This window comes from Podarcis tiliguerta (genome assembly GCF_965153285.1).
Source record: "Podarcis tiliguerta genome assembly, chromosome: 17".
Taxonomy (NCBI): Eukaryota; Metazoa; Chordata; class Lepidosauria; order Squamata; family Lacertidae; genus Podarcis; species Podarcis tiliguerta.
Window position 1 is genome coordinate 24,907,423 of NC_139550.1, and position 20,844 is coordinate 24,928,266.

The 20,844-nt window shown below is 42.4% G+C and overlaps 1 protein-coding gene across 10 annotated transcripts in view; it reads right to left on the minus strand.

Moving 5' to 3' along the window:
• BNC2 (basonuclin zinc finger protein 2) overlaps positions 1–20,844 on the minus strand; it is a 410,695-nt gene that overhangs the window by 104,997 nt on the left and 284,854 nt on the right. For all 10 annotated transcript variants that reach the window (XR_014506279.1, XM_083419583.1, XM_083419588.1 and 7 more), the window contains one exon: positions 14,143–14,378. Coding sequence is in view for 9 of the 10 variants with exons in the window: in XM_083419583.1 (XP_083275709.1) it covers positions 14,143–14,378 (236 nt within the window). In the remaining variant the exon portion in view is untranslated. The remainder of the gene's footprint in view (positions 1–14,142; positions 14,379–20,844) is intronic.

Consider the following 20,844-nt stretch of genomic DNA (forward strand, 5'->3'; position numbering starts at 1 on the left):
AGCAGTAACTCATTTTAGAAGCTAGTTACTAACTTGGCTCGATGTTTCAGGCAGAAGTATTAAATATTATGCAGGACAGCACCCAAATAACACCGCTTCTCAGGGAAGTTTTCGGAAACCAGGAAGGAAGAGCTTCTTGCCCCATGTTATGCTTCAAAGCAGACCTGGTCTACCCTTGGCCTCTGTCCATACCTTCCCTTCCACGCATGAGACATAAATGTAAGACTAAGGTCTAATTGATGCTGGGTTAGCTCAGTTGGTAGAGCATAAGATGCACAGGTTCGATCCCCACCTTGGGTAAAAAAAACCCTGCATTGCAGGGGATTGGACTAGAAGACTCTACATTTCTTTGATTTTACAGATTCAATTGGTTTTACCACACTGCTGATGTCTGAGTTACAGTGCCATGGAAGCGCAGGGAGTGCTGGTCTCGCTTTGGTTCTTGGAGTGCAGCTTGGAAATAAACTTGGAATGCAGTATTCAGCAGCAGCAGCAGATTGCATGGAGGGGTGAAGTTGCTTACCTGACCCTTGGCCAGGTAAGCCTGCCTGATTACCCAGAGGAGGTGTGGCAAGGCAGCAGGGTGCAGTGCAAACACACCAGCAGAGCTAATGTGGCATTCTTGCAGGTGTGTTTGCACTGCACTGCCCTACCTGGCTCCTTATCTTGGGGAGGAAAGGTAAGTGCCTTCATCCCACCATGGAGTCTGCTACTGTTCATCACTAGTGTTTGGGTGTTCAGAGGTGGGGTGAAACATGCCTTCTTCACTGAATAGCTTTTTCTCAGTTCTGCCAGTGTTTCTGGTTTGGTACTATGAGCTTCAATGGGAAAGCTGCACTGCTCCAGCACTGTCTATAGTTAATAATAATAATAATAATAATAATAATAATAATAATAATAATAATAATAATTTATTACTTATACCCCACCCATCTGGCGGGGCCTCCCCAGCCACTCTGGGCAGCTTCCAACAGAATATTAAAAACACAATAAAACTTCAAACATTAAAAACTTGCCTAAACAGGGATGCCTTCAGATGTCTTCGAAAAGTCAGCTAGTTGTTTATTTCCCTGACATCTGGCGGGAGGGTGTTCCACAGGGCGGGTGCCACTACCGAGAAGGCCCTCTGCCTGGTTCCCTGTAACCTTACTTCTCGCAGAGAGGGAACCTCCAGAAGGCCCTCGGTCCTGGACCTCAGTGTCTGGGCTGAATGATGAGGGGTGGAAACGCTCCTTCAGGTATACTGGGCTGAGGCCTTTTAGGGCTTTAAAGGTCAGCACCAACACTTTCTCTAGAGATATGACAGATCACCCCCCCCCCCCAAATGTGGTAGTGGTGGGGTTTGATGAACATTTATGTCAGTCAAAAGTAGTGCTACCTTTGGCTTAGTGTGTCTAAACCGGGAAATGTGGTTAAGCTCTCTCATCTCTAACAGCAACCTATTTTCAACTAATGTACTTCAAGGATTACCTTCGCCCATGGACATTAAGATAATCCTCAGCAGCTTCCCTACAAGTCCTCCCTCTGGAATCAGGTAGCTGTTGTGGAATGCTCTCCCTGGGGAGGCTTACCTGGTGCTGAGATTGATGTACTTTAAGAGCCAGATGAAGACCTTCTGATCTGCCCAGGCCTTCTAGACAGAGGTGCCGAGTTGCGCCAACATTGAGGGGGCCCATGGCATGCCCATGACATCACGTGTGCTCGGGCATCATGAGTGTGTGACATCATGCCCATCACACAAATGCAGAGGAAGCCAACCATGAGGAAGTCCCTTGCCAGCACGCCTTCTCAATCATCAAAGTGACACGCCAGTGCGAACATGCTTTGCTCTGGTGGGCCCCTTTAAGATTGTCGGGAAGTTCAACACTGAGGGGGCTCGGCCCCCATAGAGTTGGCCGACCTGTTACTCGATGTTTTAGCATTGGCTTGTATTTTAATCTAGCTGGCACTAGCTCATTGTGGCTGTTCTGTTTGCTTTGTTATTTTTATTGCTGCTTTATTGTGTTTTTAAATTATTGTTAGCCACTCTTGAGAGCCTCGGGGCTACAGAGCAGGATATAAAATGCTTAAAATAAAGGTAATGGTTTATTTTATGAGTGCTTGTCGTGGTTAGTTTCTATACCTCATAATAACTGGAGTTACAGGTGCCCTTGAGGTAACAAAAACAAGCAAAGGGAAGCACCAATTCCTACATCCTTCCCAAACACGTTTCCCCCGTCTCAAGTCTTGGTAGCTTTTCACTGGTCATGATGGAAGATTATCATCTTTCAGTTGTAAATTAATCCTTTCTCCATTCTACCTGGGACGTGGGATTTTTTGTTCAGCCAAAACAATCTACCGTATTTTTCGCTCTATAAGACGCACCAGACCACAAGACGCACCTAGTTTTTGGAGGAGCAAAACAAGAAAAAAAATATTCTGAATCTCAGAAGCCAGAACAGCAAGAGGGATCACTGCGCAGTGAAAGCAGCAATCCCTCTTGCTGTTCTGGCTTCTGGGATAGCTGCGCAGCCTGCATTCACTCCATAAGACGCACACACATTTCCCTTTATTTTTAAGGAGGGGAAAAGTGAGTCTTATAGAGCAAAAAATACGGTATTTCCAATCTGCATATATTGAAATAAATGCACGCCACTCTACCCCTCTCTCCCAAACATGTGGCAGTCCTTGGCAAAATACCTAAGTAGTTTCTCAGAGTTTGTATGATGTGGCCATAATTGCTGCACCATTAGTCTGCACTTTTGCCGCCTTAATATTCCACTTGCATAAAACATATTTCTTGCTGGGCAGGCGAAATTGTCCTTAGGGTGGTATTCAGTGCTAGTCCTGCTCAGAGTAGACCCACTGGAAGCTAACAGAGATGACTAACTTAGGTTTATTAATTTCAGTGGGTCTGCTATGAGTAGGTCTTAGCTGAATACAGCAGGACCACACATTTCCTGCTGAGACAACATTAAGATTCTACTGCTCACGCAATTTTTCCCTGCCATAAAAATGGCTATGGGTAGTTTTAGAATGTTAAAGCTATGCCCAAAATTCTGATTCAGAACTTTTCAATTCAAAGCAATCTTTGTTGCTTTTTTCTTCTCTTTAACCCTAGAACTTGCAGTTATTGGTTACCGGTGTCTTACAAAGCCAAATGAGCAATTATTGGGAATAATTTTACAGATGCTGGGAACGCTGCACAACAAAATATAAGTGAAGCAAACAGAAATACAAAGTTTTAGAACACATTCTAAAACATTCTTATGTCTTAATGGGAGGGTAAATCTATGTTCTCATCACTATATATTTTATTTTTAAAAATCTGTCCATATCAATTTTAAACTTATTAAGCATTAAAAGCCATTTCTCGCTATCTTCAGCACTGTACTTCTGACTTCCTTGAAGGCAACAATAAGTGTTAATGACATTTACCCCTTCTGATAAGAGTCATTCTCACTTCACTATTATTCCTTGTTATTGCATAGGACAGGCACTAGCAGTGCATTGAAAGATCAGTGCTGCGAGAGAAACAGCTCCCCTTGAGATGTCTTAGACTTCAAGAAAAAACACTAAATCAATGTATCCTAGAGAAACGGAAAGTCTGATTCTTTCGGGACCTTCACAGTTTTTAACTGTGGCCCTAAAATTTCAAGACTGCCTAAAGACAGTGCCATTAGCATACCACAAATGAAAACTAGTCCCTAAATTTCAAAAATTCAGGTACATAAGTGTCTAAATGAGATAAAAAAAACCAAGCCCGCTCCAGTAATTAGAAAAGATTGTGACATTTACTGAAGATTGGAAATGTCCCATAGACTTTTTGCATGGAAAAAGAAAAGAAATAAAGACATTTGGATTTGAGGAAGATAATGTTTGCTTATAGAAAGTGGTTTTGTTGGGTGATCTATTGGAGTGGGTGGAGGAGTGTCTCCACCCCCATCGTTCAGCCCAGACACTGAGGTCCAGCGCTGAGGGCCTTCTGGCAGTTCCCTCCCTGCGACAAGGGAGGTTACAGGGAACCAGTCAGAGGGCCTTCTCGGTGGTGGCGCCCGCCCTGTGGAATGCCTTCCCATCAGATGTCAAGGAGATAAGGAACTAGTAATCAACTAGTAATCAACTAGAGTCTTGAGCTTACCCATAGTCAGGTAAGTCCCACTGAAATCAGCAGGCAGTTGGTGGAAGGAGCATGGCTCTTTGCACGCAGAAAGTCCCATGTTCTCTAAGCCAGGCACAGGCAAACTTGGCCCTCCAGATGTTTTGGGACTACAACTCCCATGATCCCTAGCTAACAGGACCAGTGGTCAAGGATGATGGGAATTGTAGTCCCAAAACATCTGGAGGGCCGAGTTTGCCTGTGCCTGCCCTAAGCATCTCTAGTTAGGACAGATAAAGACTACCGTCTAAAACCCTGAATTGCTGTTTGTAGTCAGTATAGACCAGGTGGGCAGGGTATAAATAATAAAATTGTTGTTGTTGTTCATATAAAGTGGACAGAGGAAGAATCAGAAGTTCTTTAGTTTCTGAACTTTATCTTTTCTTCTTTCTCTTTTAAGCACTTTTCTACTTCTTTCTCTTTCTTTCTCTCTCTCTTTCTCTTTTTCTCTATATTTTTATCTTATTTAGCTTAATGTTGGATTTAAAAAAAGATATTTGAGAATAAGTTGGGTATTTTTCTTTATAAACACTAATAAAATTTATTTTAAAAAGAAAGGAAAAGATCGTGACACTGAAAGGTTCAGAAATAACACGTGGTTGAATGGATAATGGCATGACCCTTTCACTTATTCAGGTGCAAAGAGTTTCACGTGGCAGGGCTTCCATACAAAGGCAGTTTGTGTTGGCTTTATGTTTATGTTTCACCTCCCACCTATATAATACTGAATGAGATATTTCCTTTAGAGTATGTCCAGATGGCAACTTTCCATAAGGCACCCACCTAGATGCTGCAAAAGGCAAGTAAGGAGCCATGGGATTAATGTAAGAAGCGAGCTTACAGCAGTCCCATGAAAGCCCCTGTTGGCCAGCATATAACCAAAGTCTAGATCAGGGGTAGTCAACTTTTTTTATACCTACCGCCCACTAATGCATCTTTCTTGATGGTAAAAATTTCCTTACCGCCCACCAGTGCTCGATAGAAGGAGGATTCAGCTTGTGCTGTAGAACCCCCTACCGCCCACCTAGAATCCTGAAATGCCCACTAATGGATGGTAGGGACCAGGTGGACAAACCCTGGTCTAGATGATGTCTGCTGTTCCTGTGAGATTTTAGAGATCAGAAAGAGTACAGTGGTATCTTGATTTATAACCATAATCTGTTCCGGAGGTCCGTTAGTAGACCAAAGCAGGTTGTAACCCAAGGCACGCTTTCCCCAATGGAGCCTCCAAAAATGTTTTGTTCGTAATCCAAAAAAAAGGGGAGGGGTTGTAATCCAAAAAAAGGTTGCAAACCAGGACACACACTTCTGGGTTTTATGTGTTTGTAATCCAAACTGTATGCAAACCAAAGTACCACTGTAGACCCAAATCCGCCAAATGACAGTCAACTAGGCATGCCCATACTGGACACCAGTGACTCTCATAAATGACTTTACTGAGCATGCCCAAGAGAACAGATAAGTCTTCACTGCTGACACCCATGGGTGCTATTTGACAAGTTCACCCTGAAGAAAAACAGCAGGGCTCCACTCTGAAACTTTGTGTAGAATCAGGCTCCCTTTCAAATAAGTTTTATGACTGAATATTTATTTGGGTTTTAATTTTTTTTTTTTATAAAAGCCACAAATGTTTAAGCAAATTGTATTAAGCTTGATCTTATTTAAATGTTTGAAATCAACCTATAGACCCCTTTTTACATTAAACCTGATGTTCTGTTTGCCTTGATGGCCTTGATCACTAGAATAGCAAAGGGCAGTATGATAAAATACTCCTTGTTATGTTCTGTGGGTTTGTGTTTTTTTTAATAACAGCTGCTGCAAAATAAATACAGACCATGAACTCCAGTCCTGGCACGTAAACAGCTTTACAATGTGGTTTTTATGAAGGAAGCACACATGGTTGTGGCTTCGCTTGGAGAGGCTTTCAGTGTCTGTGCCCCAGTAATTCTACCCCACTGTGTTAAGGCTCATCTTTTACACCTTCCCAAAGGAAGCTGGACAGAGGCCTATTAGGTGCATTCCACCATCAAAACAGAAAGAGGGGCGCATAGCTTAGCTTTGCACTCATGACAGAATGAAAGCTCTGGAGCTTGTGCCAGTCTCCAGCATGGTTTACACAGCTCTGTTGCTGACACCACACTTTGTCGGTATCAGTTGCACTTCAATGTGCAGCCCATCTACGTTAAGCCGTCTCTTCCAGGATCACCAGGACTGGAGTTATGCTCTTTCCTCCTAAACCACAAGCTGTAGCCAAGATCAAACCTTGGCTACAAATAAGTGTTCAGCATGAGAGAGCTAACCAAGATCTTGGGATCCTTGGCTTGACTGCTGTGCCACACTGAGGACCGAGAGGAGAAAGTGGCTGCAGTCTCCTTGCTGGAAGCCAGCACATTCATGCTCAGCCTATGCCATGGTTTAGCTTGGAATTATATGCGAATGTCTGCAAGATCGGCAGCAGGAGGGATATATTGCCTTAATGACTTGTTTGTGGACTTCCAGGCAGCATATGGCTAAGAAAAAAGATTCTAGACAGGATGGCTCCATGGCAGATCCAAGAGTGCTGTTCTCCTCTTTCTCTGCTGCTATGCAAAGCTGATTCATGCTTTCACTGTTGTTATCTTTGACAGAAATGTTAGGTTGATTGAAAATGAAAATGCACAATTAATAGCAATAATTAACCTTCATTGTGGATACAAAAGTTTATATTGATGCAATATTGCACGCAGAGATATATTACATTTATTAAGGGGACAAATGGGTTTAAATATGAGCTAATAAAAGCTTTGCTGTATTCTGTGAGAGTTCAACACACCTCAACCGGTGATACTCTGCTACCCAAGTTATGTACATATGCATAAAATTACAGGAACCAAGTAATAGGCATGCTTGCCCAGGTTCCTTACCATATCTCATTGCCCAGCAACACAGTCTACAGCCAACTGCTAACCAAGTCAATATGTTTGGTAAGACTCGTAACAGCTGTTCTAACTTGCCTAGATAATTATTCTCCTATAACCCAGCAAATATTCAGTTCACTGTTGTCAAGCATAATAATCACACCGAAGCCTTGAAGGCTATGGTGTGATTGAACTTTAGCCAGATAAAGTGACCTTTAACCTAATAGCGTGTTATAGGGCTTTACAGCATTCAACTATGTGGCTCGCAGTGTAGCTGTTAACAATCCTGTATATATAAGGGCCTAACTACACAAGATGCTAAATGTGTCATTGGCAATCATACCTGTGGTTTGTTTATTTAATATAGTGAGGGCAGGAGGGGGATTTTCCAGAGATCACAGTGTGCAGGAAGGGGAAGTTTAAGCCTACCTTCCACAATACAGGGGAATCACCCCCATACTGCCGTTAGAGAAGGGAGAAAAGGGTTCCGACTGGAGCCAATGGGAAGTTTTCTTCTGTTGCTCATTGAAGCAGAGGGAGGAAGTCATTTCCCCCAAAATCAAGGCTGGGAAAGGAAGGGTTAAACCTCCCCTCCCTGTGCAATGAGGTCCCTATAGAAAATTGGGTACATATAAACTAAACAAAAGCCACCAATGCGATTGCTTGGAAACGCATTTAGCATCATCTATAGTTAGGTTGTAAGGGATGCGGGTGGCGCTGTGGGTTAAACCACAGAGCCTAGACTTGCTGATCAGAAGGTCGGTGGTTCGAATCCCTGCGACGGGGTGAGCTCCCGTTGCTCGGCCCCTGCTCCTGCCAACTTAGCAGTTCGAAAGCACGTCAAACTGCAAGTAGATAAATAGGTACCACTCTGATGGGAAGGTAAACGGCGTTTCCATGTGCTGCTCTGGTTCACCAGAAGCGGCTTAGTCATGCTGGCCACATGACCTGGAAGCTGTACGCCAGCTCCCTCGGCCAATAAAGTGAGATGAGCGCTGCAACCCCAGAGTCAGCCATGACTGAACCTAATGGTCAGGGGTCCCTTTACCTTTATCTTATAGTTAGGTTGTAGGTGTTTCGGATTCCACAGTAAAGATGTGAGAGCTGCTTAGATGTGCATCTATCCCACAGTGCAGCTGTAACTTTTTAAAACTCCTCGAAACATGGGTAGGGTCCCAGGTTGGTGGTGGAGGACATGCATTGCCTTTACAAGGTCCCAGATTCAAACCCTGGAATTCCTCCAGGTAGATCTGAGAAAGATTCCCACCTGAAACCCTGGAGAGCCACTGAGGCTCAATGTAAACCATACTGAGCTAGCTATACCAATATAATTCAGCAGAAGACAGCTTCCTCAGTGAGGAAGTGCAAAGAGAACGGAAAGTGCCTCACACACCCCACGCTCCATCCAGTCTCAGGGTCCCTTCCAATTCTATGATTCTAAGTCTAGCTTGAGCAATTAGCCTCTCCCAGGCCATGACTTTAAGAACAGCAGAAGAAGCTGGGAAGGGAGAAGAGGAGTTCAGGGATGTTAAAAAAATAATTTTATGAGCTATGTGTCTTTGTTTCTCAATTTGATCCTTTTACACGGTTTTTGTAGGTATTATGGTAGTTTATGCATTGTGACCTGCAGTTATTTTTTTAATTGATACTAGTTCAATAATTATTTATTGTAATTGTTAAGAGAGAATTTCTGTTTAATTATTATCTGCTGACGTTTTGAGAGTTAATTCTATAGTGCACTATTATATTCTAATAGATTGTTGAATATTACTTTATTTGATATACAGCGGACCCTCTGGATACGGATTTAATTCGTTCTTGGGGTTATTGCACACCTTGAAAAATCCATAACTAGAGGCGCCACTTCTGCACATGCCACAGCGCGATAGAGCACTTCTGCACATGTGTGCAATGTGCAGAGCACTTCTGCGCATGCGCAAGCGGCAAAACCTGGAAAAATACTTCCAGGTTTGCCACTTTCGCAACCCGAAGATTACGTATCCAGAGAGGTACTGTCAGGGGTTCAGGAGCAGAGGCACAGGATAGGGAGGAAATGGAGAGCGAAGGGGAGGAGTCCGAAGGAAATGTCAGCGATGACAGCAATCCGAGGTCTCTGAGTCTTTCCAGTGAATCGGAGGATTCACAGAAAGGGGCTCCCATGGTCAGGGCAAGGGGAGTGCCCAGGGGGACACCTCGGGAAGAAGGGGCCAGAGGGGACTCAGAGAGCAGCAGTTGGAAATCCGGGCCCACGTCCCCCCCAGAGTGCAGTAGGGGGGAGGAGTCCCAGGCATCGGGATCAGGTGGCGCGCTGCCAGCGGGAGAACATGAGGCAGGATTGACCACACCTCCGTCGGGGAGTGAGGAAACGGTCATCAGGAAAGTTAAACGCGCGCGCGCGCCAAGTTCAAATGTACAGGAGGGCGGCAGAGTGGGCAGCCCGGGTAGGGAGCCAAGTCCTAAAGCCCGCCGAAGAGAGTGGGAGGAGTCAGGGGGGTCAACGTCTGCGTCGGAAGAGTCCAGGAAGGAGGAGACCCCGGGGGGTAGCAGGACCCAGAGGAGAAGGGAAAGAAGGAAGAGGTGGAGTAAGATTAGAGTCTTAAACTGGTGTACAGGGGGCGGAGACTCAGATGGAGCTTCGCCGGTCTAAAGCCTAGACGTAGAGCTGGGGCGCTGTGACTTGGGAATGGAAACTGTATTTCAATAAAGACTTTGTACACTAATACCAGCCAGCGTTGATCCTCTGTGAGCTGGGACCAGGAACCAGCTCTGACAGGTACGTAACCTGAGGGTCCACTGTAGGTCATTCCATTTTAACGTTATATCTTCTAATGGCTTTCTGCATTGGATCGGATTATTATAAGGTGTGTGTTCTTTGTTGTCTATTTTGTTGCTGCAAACTGGCTTGTGTATAGTAATACAGAAAGGCGGGATACACATTAACAGTGAAATGAAAAAGAAAGGAAAGGAAAGGAAAGGAAAGGAAAGGAAAGGAAAGGAAAGGAAAGGAAAGGAAAGGAAAGGAAAGGCCTAACTTGCTTTAAGCAAGCTTCCTATGTTCCTAAAGTAAATTGTCAGGGTTCTGACCACCTGATTGTCAATCCTGATCATAGTTAGTTATCAAAGACCTATAGGTGACAACCATATCCATATGTCATGTTATACAGTGGTGCCTCAGGTTACATACGCTTCAGGTTACAGACTAACCCAGAAATAGTGCTTCAGGTTAAGAACTTTGCTTCAGGATGAGAACAGAAATCGGGCTCCGGCGGCAGCAGCAGGAGGCCCCATTAGCTAAAGTGGTGCTTCAGGTTAAGAACAGTTTCAGGTTAAGTACAGACCTCCGGAACAAATTAAGTACTTAACCTGAGGTACCACTGTATTATAGTTTGTTTCTGTGCCAACTTTTGGCCACAACTTAAACAATATAGTGCAATTTAATACAGAAATATCTCAAAAACCAAATACTTCCATCCCCTTGCTGGAGGGCAGGGGAAGAAGGATCCCAAACATGGGAGAAAGAGCAGTAGCAAGGATCCTGGGTGGTGCTGGTGAGAAAGCATGGAACCCGTTCTTAAAAAGTTTTAGTGCTGGAGAAGTGTCTTTGCTGTTTATGATGCAACAGAACTAACAGTCTGCAACATGTTATGCTGCAGATCAGTCCTGCAGATATACAGTCATTCCAACAGGTAATTAAAAAGCAGGCATTGGCCTCCTTCTGCAACACCTACTCACTACAATGTGACGACCCCCCCCTCCCATTTATCATGAAGAAGTTACAGAATCTAGTCTTTGAAAATTGTGGTTTTTTTAAAGTGATTTTCGCTCTTGAAAATAAATGCATTTTAAGCTCCACATAGAAAACTAGTCCGCTTAGGATACTAGCCTTTTTACTCACCTTTTATTATTCAGACCCCAGGAATTTACACTTAAGTGCATAAGCACACATGGCATCGTTTAAGTGAGAAATGTACATCTGTGTTCACAAGGCATAGGCCTCAATCTAAAGCATATGTACGTGAAGGCACATATCCACATTTTCAGAGAAGAGGGAAAAATCAGTGATAATCTTTACATAGGATTTTTAAAAATTACATTTTAAAGCACCCGTAATCATTTAACCCTTAAAAGCAAGTTTATAACATTTTAACAACTTATCCTATTCTAATATATTTGCGATGCTTTATATGGTAGTCTCAGTTCGTCCAAAGCTCTTGAAGATAGAGTGAAAACAGGAAAGGAAAAGATTATTAGAATCTATCTAACATTTAGTCTTCACTATTGTTGGCATCCACATAAATTTCTTCCAGAATAGGTAGGCAAAACAAAACACTGAAATAGGGAACAGTCTCGTTTGTCAGTACCTGTATATTGTGCCTCATATTTCAGGTTCTCGAAATTATAGAAACCTACCCTTTCTTTAAAAAAAAAAAACCACGAATGAAATCTGGGGATTTGGGGTTTGTGGTTCATAGGGGAGTCGGACTGCCCTTCATTCCCCAATCGAAGCTGGCACCGTGATGCATAAGATTATATTCTACTGATTTCAATGGAAATGATAACTTATGCTGCCTTGGAGTGTGAAAGATGGAACTGAGTTCAAAACAAGTCAAAACTACTATGGTATAAATCCAACATGAAATATTGAAGATTGTTTGTACACAACAAATGAATGTGCTGCTTCCACTGATCAAAAGGATGTAGTATGGGGTAGGAAGTCCCTTTTCACCTGTTCCCATAGGAGCCAACTCCTAGGGGCCATGGGGGCTTTGGCCCCCACAATAAAATATTTGAGGGGGCCGTGCGCCCCAAAGTTGATGGGCATTCCCATTCAAATGGTGTGTGCACACTGTGTCATGAGATCAATTGTGCGGGCTGGGGCTTACCTGCGCCCCCACAATGTTTTATTCAAGTTGGCACTCCTGCCTGTTCCAAAGGGGAAAATGTCCTTATTTTGCCTTTTGGAAAAATGCATTTCAAGCATGTTACTATGTACATGCACTGGAGTTGTGGGTCTTCCTCTGGGTCTCCGGGGAGCCGGTGCATCTTGACTCTAGCATACAAGCATATAAATGCCAACATATGGACACAAAATGCCAGCTGGTCTCTGTTTTCCATCCACCCTGAGTGGTCTAGCTGAATACAAACTTGATCGCGGCTGCTTTCTTTTTACAAAACTTCCTAATGCTTAGCAGCATGTTCAATCTCACAACCGATCTGGTTGCAACTCAAACACACCCTGCAACATTTACCAGAGAGTAGAAGTTGGCACACAGCAAGGAGAAGAGACTTTGTCGATGTATAATGTGGAGACAGGTATGCTTCAGGTAGCAATGGAGGGCAGAACATGGGTATTACAAATACCCAAGAGTCTGTGTAATGTGAAATGCGTTCAGATCAGAAACCTCCACCAACCCCGGTCATAATGAAGTTTGCATTAAGGTATTCAAGGCTGCAGCACTAAGCATTTTTACCAGTGAGTAAACCACACTATGTGGACTTACCTCTGAGTAAAAAGGCACTGGATGGCATTGCAAGAGTGACTGAAGGTGCACACTGCCAGCTGAATGCTGTCGCTTCTGTGTTCAGCTGGCAGCAGTCCTTGCAACATTTGGAGTTGTCACCCCCCCCCCCACCTGCCTTTAAAAGAACAATCAGCAGCTGAATGCATCTGAGACAGCTCCACATGATTGTTTAAACACAGGAGGCTTTCTTTCTTTCCTTTTTTCAATCACAGAAGGCTTGCTGGAGATTATTCTCTCTTCACTACTTGCTTTAGGCTGCTATCAAATACACACTTACCTGGAAGTAAGCCCCACTGAACTCAATGGGCTTATTTCTGTACAGACATTTAAAGGAATCCACGGCATAATGATACTGATATGTGTTAATTGTAAAGAAGGTTAACACAGGGTTGCCATATTTCAAAAAGTAAAAACCAGGACACCCTGAAAGTTGTTGAGCAATTTTTCGATTGACTCATCTAAGATCCAGGACAAAGCGCCATCTTTCAGAAATTTCCCCTGGACGTCAATTCCACCTTTGAAATCCCTGTGAAAATCCCAGGAAAATCTGGATGTATGGCAGCCCTAGTTAACAACTTAGGGGGTGGAAATCTGGTGGTTTTCAATTTAGGCCGTAGAGAACAATGGTGGGACTTTAAACCTTGGCTGGGTTCCTGTATAAGGGCCTTCCATACCATCATATGAACAAATACTACTAGGAACAAACTACTAGGAATACCTTTCCAGCACCACTGATCCCACTGAAATTTTATAATGAGTCAGGGTGGTGTAAGAAACCTACATATTCTAATGGAATGCAATTAATACAATTTGGGCATTCATTTGTATTAATCTTGGAGATGCTAAATCATAGCTAATGAACATGGTATGTGTGTATAGTCAATAGGGCTAATTCATGTGAGCTAAAGATAATTTAATTTGAACTCTCATTTTTCTCATTCTTTAATAATGTTTATTTCAAGCTCAGTCTATGAGAGCTACATGTCTTCCTTGATTATTATAGGAATATGGAGATCCTTGAGGGTCTAGAAAACATTTGCGAGTCATCGGCTGCTTCAGGACCATTGCTGTTTTACAGGTGGGATTCAGTCACACATCAACAAACTCAGGTTGCACAATTAAAGTGGATTTGGCACACTTGTACAACAAGTCTGTGAGTAAGGAAAGAGAATTTCTGTACTAAGGAAAGTGGTGAGAAAATGCACTGAAAAAGAGTGGGGTGGCATCTGTTTGTCTCGACATTGCATAACCTCACCAAAAACCAAATCAGAATCAATGCTCAATACGCTGTGGATATTGTATAAACTTTGTACAAACAAACAGGGATGGATAAACAGGTAATCTGCTCTTTCCCACCCCAGCATTCCTGCTATGCTGTAAAGATATACAATATGAATGTTATTGTGTACTCCTCCATAGCAGTAAGATTGGTCAAAACTTTCATTAGCAACTTCCCCTTCCCTCCCATCTCTGCTGCACATGGCATAATGAATTAATCCTACACTGCAAATAAGTGGCAATGCTAAGAGGTTGCGATTTTTAGTTCAGGAGTCATCATTCGCCCATGCACTAGGTTGGTTCCTACCTGAAGGATGTAACCTCGAACGTAGTCCCGAAGTGTCCAGCCCAAACCATGCAGGATGTGCAACACTTCTTCCTGTTTCAAGACGCTGAAGAGTCGGTCCAGCAATATCTTCAGTCTCACCGGAACGGCCTGAGTCCCGTAGAGCATTAGGCTGCTGATGTCAAACACTACATTGGATTGTACAATCTCCACTTGAGTTGGGTGGTACAGATGCTGCGTGCTAAGCTTGTCCAAAGCTAGGAGGGAAGAAGACAGAGAGTTGAGGAGAATCTAGCACATAAGCACAGTGTGAATTTCTACGCAGAGGCCTCAGTGGGAGGTATTGCTAAACAAAAAAAGGAGTGGGGAGAGAACCTGAAGGCAAGGTGGACAAACACATATTATTTGGATGTGGTAGCTTCATGGATTTCAAATCCCTCCTAGACACTGGTATGCAACATATACAACATATACAGTGGACCCTCCGGATATGAACTTAATTTGTTCAGGGGTCCTTATGTACCCCAAAAAGTCCGCAACATGAGGTGCTGCTTCTGTGCATGCATATGGCATGATAGAGCACTTCTGCGAATGTGTGCGCAGCGACCTGGAAGTATACACTTCTGGGTTTGCTGTGTTTGCAACGCAAAAGTTACGTTACCCAAAGGTAACATAACTCCACTGTATATTTTAAACTGAATTTCTTGCGACCTCCTTTGAAAACACTTTTATGGCTCAATACCTCAATTATTAAAAGAGGAAGAACAGATGAAACATACTTCAACAACAGTGGCAATCACTAAGAAACTGTCACGAGTAATAGAATTTAATACTATGGATGAACTTTTAATCGCTTAAAAAAAATTAGCTTACCATGTTGCCTGGAAGACAATTTTGTCATGCATAGGTGCAAATTCAATTGCACACCTATGCAACAACACTTTCCTAAAATCATGCCCTCTTGCTTCCTTCCCCCCCTTTTCTCCATAAACTCCAAAAGCAGCCTAACCTTCTGACAGACCCACTTTTTGTCATGTGAGCATAAGGACTAAATAACCAGACTTAACACAATTTCCTATATGCAGTCCATGAAGGAACCTATGTAACCCATGGGTTAGAAAAATGCCCAGAAGTTCTAGTTTTGAACTGTTCAGTTTACTTCTAGAAGACAGAAAACCAGAGATTACAGCATTAGTCGCAAAAGTTTGCACAACAGCCTAGAAAATACGTCAGTTGTTCTTACCTCCTGGGTGAGCGTAGACCATTTATCTCACTTTTAAATTACTAAGTCTTCAATTTTTGTTTTTCCTTTTCCTTAATTTTATTTTACTTTATTTTATCATTACTAGTATTTGTTGTATTAAACAGAGTACAGTGGATTTTAATATATATCAACATCTCTATACTAAAAATGGAGGGGATCAACCCATTCCCGGTCTGTATTGATTTTTCAATGTGCTAATTCGTTATTTACTTATTAGTTAAATTTACGTCTTGCCCTTCCTGCAAAAGGATCCCAGGGTGGCAGGTCCATTCTGTACTGTTTCTGCATTAATCTGATATATTGGTACAAAGTTTTGATGCATGCAATTGGACAATGTTTTGTTAGAAAGCATATACCTCTTTTGGAAGCAAAATCTGAAGGATAGTACTGCGAACTGGATCACTTGGCTATAAATACTGTAAAGGTGCAATTCTCCTCCATCCCTTCTTCTTTACCTAGAGCAGGAATCCACCAGCACTCAAGGCATTTTACCATGCAGTTAACGCAGCAAAATCGATAGGGCTGAACTCTTCACACAAACGAAATACTTGTGGCACCCTTGCTCTTTGCTATACTGAATGACTACCATGTATAAACTTTGATATCCTGCTTCATGACCACCTGCCACAATCTAGCTCTACAGGAAATATTGCTGGAGTAGACAGGGGAGGGAACCATGACAAATGCCATTTCAGAGCACATATGGCCCCCATTACAACTAGTGTTCCATCACAACTTTGAAGTTCGTTTAATAAGAAAGAGGACTCATTAATGCTTCATTATGTAAAATGCAGTGAACTTGCTCTATGGTACTACACACACACACACACACAGAATTGAATTTTGTCAGCCTTTAAAATAATGTTGTAGGGGGTCCTCTACCTCCTCCTGCAGTTTGGTATCTTCTTTGCTTGTGGTCACTGGAGAGTTCATGTACTCTTGATAAATTGCTTTCTTCCATCCACAGCGTAAATGCCCTTATCATTTCCCTGCTGGCTTCATTCAGCACATCTGCCCTGAGGGACACTTTGTCAAAGAGTTCTGGTTTCCTCGTACTTCATTTCTTGCTGCTGATTTGTCTGATCTTTCCTATTCTAGCAGTTTAGTCAACCTTGAATAAATAGGTTTTTAAAAATTAATTTAAAGTTCGCAAAAGATAAGGGATTGTTAAGCTCGGGGATTGAAGTCCTCTGTCTCTCCGCAAAGCATTTGCACTGCAGAAGTATGAAGGGCGGCATTCTGCCAAATACACTCGAAAATATTATTTTTTTAATTCAAATTTACAAGCCAGCCAGAGAGAGCGACGTATTTTCTATATAATCACTAATGGTGGCATTGCTGCAATATATAGATGTATTTCAATGCAAGAACGGCACACATTTGTAAACTTGACTACTGGTTGGAAAAAAGCCTTTCAGATATAACATTCCCAGCCTTCCAAGTATGGTGAGGTGTGTGTGTGTTTGCTGTGGGTTCTTGCACTCCCACCCCAGCCAAATTTCCATTCTCTTTCATCACAATTTGCTAGCTAATGCTGTGCCTTCCAGATACTACAGACTACAATTTTCTATCAGTCCCAGGGCCAGCCTGCCTAATTGTCAAGGATGATGGGAGATGTAATCTGGTACATCTGGTACATGCTGGCCACTCCTGGAATAGCATTATACCTGCACTAGTGACAATTAACGCTTATCAGATTAGGGTTTGAAAATCCACTTCCAATAGTAGTTTCAAACACAGTTTACATAAGCAATCCCACTTAGAATTAACCACAGTTGGCACTGACGAAGACAGAGAGATTAGGGCACTCCACAGAAGGGAGAATAGATTCATGTAGGAGGGCGGAGATAGACTGAGCTGTCTACCATGTGCCCAATTGCTTGTCCAAAAGCATTACATATGCACCAGGCCTTAATCCAGGCTTCCTCAAACTCGACCCTCCAGATGTTTTGAGACTACAATTCCCATCATCCCTGACCACTGGTCCTGCTTGCAAGGGATCATGGGAGTTGTAGGCCAAAAACATCTTGAGGGCTGAAGTTGAGGAAGCCTGCCTTAATCGGTAATGGAAAATGCTTAAAGGCCTTGGTGCTGTGGGAAATTCCTTGAGCACCTCTTTAGGCTTATTCTTTTTCTTGAGCTTATTTTTCATTTTATTTTTCTTTAAAGTCAAGAGGTTGTAGTTGTATAACCACAAGCCTGAGGTGTGACTTAGGGAAAGGTGAAGATTTGTTAAGGATCTTGGATCCCGCTCAGAAAAGGAAATTTTAGAGCTGTTCAAAGTATGAAGTATGCAATCATCCGAACATACAGAGTAGCAAAAGGGATATAACTGCTGTTGTGTGGCATTACACACAGAGAGAGCTATTTAGAATTAGGAAATATACTTTGACAGCTTAACCTTGGCTTGCATTTTTTCAAAGGAAACTGACAAAGGCACCTCAAGCCCACTATGGTTATGAGAGAGCTCCAATAGAGATGCAGTCTGTATTTAACTGTTTTTATATATGGGGACGTAGAGACAGAGAGAGAGAGAGTTCTTGCAAGTGTTTAAAATTGTTTTCAAACATATTATTTTTATTTTTATTGTTGAAACCCACCCTTATGGTAAAGGAATATAATAAATAGATTAGAACAGAGACACACATGATCTATTTTAAATGCAGTAATCCTATTCCTGTCTATTCCGAAGCAAGTTCCATTGAATTCAATGGGGGTCACTCTCAGGCAAGTGTGGTTAGGATTGCAGACTAAGGAGAAATTTCTAACAGCTGGTTCAAACATTATGTAGGAACTTGCTTTCGTGCAGTAAGTTAAAGAGGCGCCACTTCCTGGTGTTTTGTTTCCGTGACTATGTTGATTCTACAGAACAGATTCTGTTGTGGTTTTATTATGCACTTTGATGGCACTGATAGAGTGAACAGTGGTATATAAGTCTTCTAATAAATGAAGAATATACAATTTATGGGGGGATGAGAACCATTCATCTTAAAAAGCTGGGGAAATGTTAGATCATTCTGTGATCTACTCTAAAACCACAGGGCCAACATAAGAGTTTGATGCCAGTTCCTTTAGTTCTTCACACAGAAGTGAACACATGGTATCTCAAAAGTAGAAATGGCACTGAATGTGCTATCTGTGCTAAGCTGCTGGTCTTTGGCTGCCTGTCTATCCCACAAACTCCACAATGCAGAAACTCCACAATGCACCAGCCATGAAGTCCTCCACATTAATGAATCTGCCGTCTAATCACAGAGAACTGTGCTTGCCTTTTCCAAAGGAGCTATTCACATTTCCCACTTTGAAGGCAAGTGCAATCTGGGAGCATGTCCCAAATTTCAAAGGTAGCCAGGTCACCACCTGAAGTGTCAACAAACCTTTTTTTAAAAGAAAGAAAAAGAAAAAGAAACCCTCAACCGGCATGTATTGAAAAGTCCAATCCCACCTAAACATTTTTCGATTTTGTCCCACTCCCAAAGATTAATCAAATATTTGGGGGTAACCCTCCAAAAGTACCCAATATTGCAGGGACAAATTGATCCAGCTGGAATCAATAGAAGGCAATAAATGGGATAAACCTGCAAACAACAAACTTTTATTTGATGTTGCTAGTGACCTTTCCTTACTTGTGAGTGAACGGTAAAGAACAATTCTATGCTACAGGGAAGGGCATTGCTAGTTAATACAGAACCGTATCAAATGCTATGTGGAATCTCAATTTTAATTCTGCTCCCAACTAATTATATAAAAACTGCACTACAGCAGCACGAAAAGGCTGTTGTGTGCAAGCAGCCACTATCCATAAAGAATCAGATTATAGAGAAATCCTAAATATTTGATTCCTGCAGCAAAACAGACTATGAACCTCGCCATTCCTCACCTTTCAGTGTGATGTCTTGTGAATTTTTTATTTTCTGCTCATTCTCTGCATTTCCTTCCTTTCTCAGATTCTTCAGTTTGTTCTCCTCATTCCTCTGGAACACACCCTACTCCAAACCAAGCTTGCTAGCCCCCTCCTTTCCTTGGCCTATAAGACATGTAGGTCATTTGTAGTCCCTTTTGACTGCTCCTCATCCACCCCAGGCTTATCCATCTGCCCCAAAGCATTCAAGTCAGGAGGTAGCCGTGTGGCATTAGGGCATAGCCTCACCACCAAATCCATGAATGCAGTATAATTAATGATGGTGTCAGAATGCTGGGTGGTGGTTGCTCGTGAGTAACCAGCCAGGACTCCGACCTGTCTTTCACAGGTTTTATTGTGCAAACTATTTACTATGCAGATACACAAGGTTCATGTCCGTCTTAGTCACTTGCAGTGCCCGGGAGTGGACCCTTCTGGCTTCTCCCCCAACGTAAGAACTTAGACACCCCAAATCTCTGCCTCCCCTCCTTGCATTTCACCCCTCTGCACAAGCTGGGCGACGGAGGTGGCGTGCGTCTCTCCTGGCCAGCCAAGCTAGGTGAGACGCTTGGGCTCTCAGCAGCATCTTTGAGCCCTCTCCTTGCTTGGCTGGCCCCCTCCCTCTCTTCTCCACTGGAGGTGTGGCTTTTCCCCTCGCTGGAAGAGGAACTGCTCCTTAGAAGCATCAGAGGCTCCCTGTATCACAACGGCGTTCCGATGGCTGTCCCCTGACAGATGGGATAATGTATTCATGCCTGATTTGGAATGAGGCCAACATTGTAAATGAAAAGTGGAGAATACTCGCAGGAGGGAGATCCCCAATAATTCTACATTGTCTTGCAATTGCCACCCCAAATTCCAAATCCATTTACTTTGTGGCTGTTGCACGGCATCGCTGGGGCACCGCTCTCTCTTTCTCTCAGCATTGTCCACTGAGATGACAGGGACAGAGACCATTGCCTTCTCAGTACCTCAAATGCTACTATAGCAGAGAACACTGTTTGGGTCCTAGAGATGGGCAGATTTTTTATTTTAAAAAATCAGATTTTTTAATTTAAATCAGATTTTTTAAAATAAAAATTAAATAGATTTTTTAAAAATTTAAATTGGATTTTTAAAATAAAAGGCTTTTGGAGGAAAAATCTTTCTAAAGATAGTTTTCTATTTAAGTTACATTATAGTCCAAAGGATATTCATCAGGAAATAGGGATTTGTTGTAAGTTTTTAATGTTTGCTAAAACTCAGTCTAAGTTTTTTTTTAACCATTTAACCACATCAGTTAACAAACATGGGTACATATGCTATAATGTTATTGTTTTAGTTAAATAAATTGTTATTAAGGAAATGATTATTTTCCTCCTTCCAATAAAGTACGGCAGAAAAGTTGTCCAAATATAAACAGTTAACTTATTAAACCTCGCAATAATTTCATAATTACCTGTCTATGTAGCTCTAATAGTATAACTAAATCAATAATTTTTGAGATAACTGTAAAAACTACCCTGAAAATTTATTATTCCAAAAATGAAACCTTCATCTGGCTGAAAATATTAAGCTT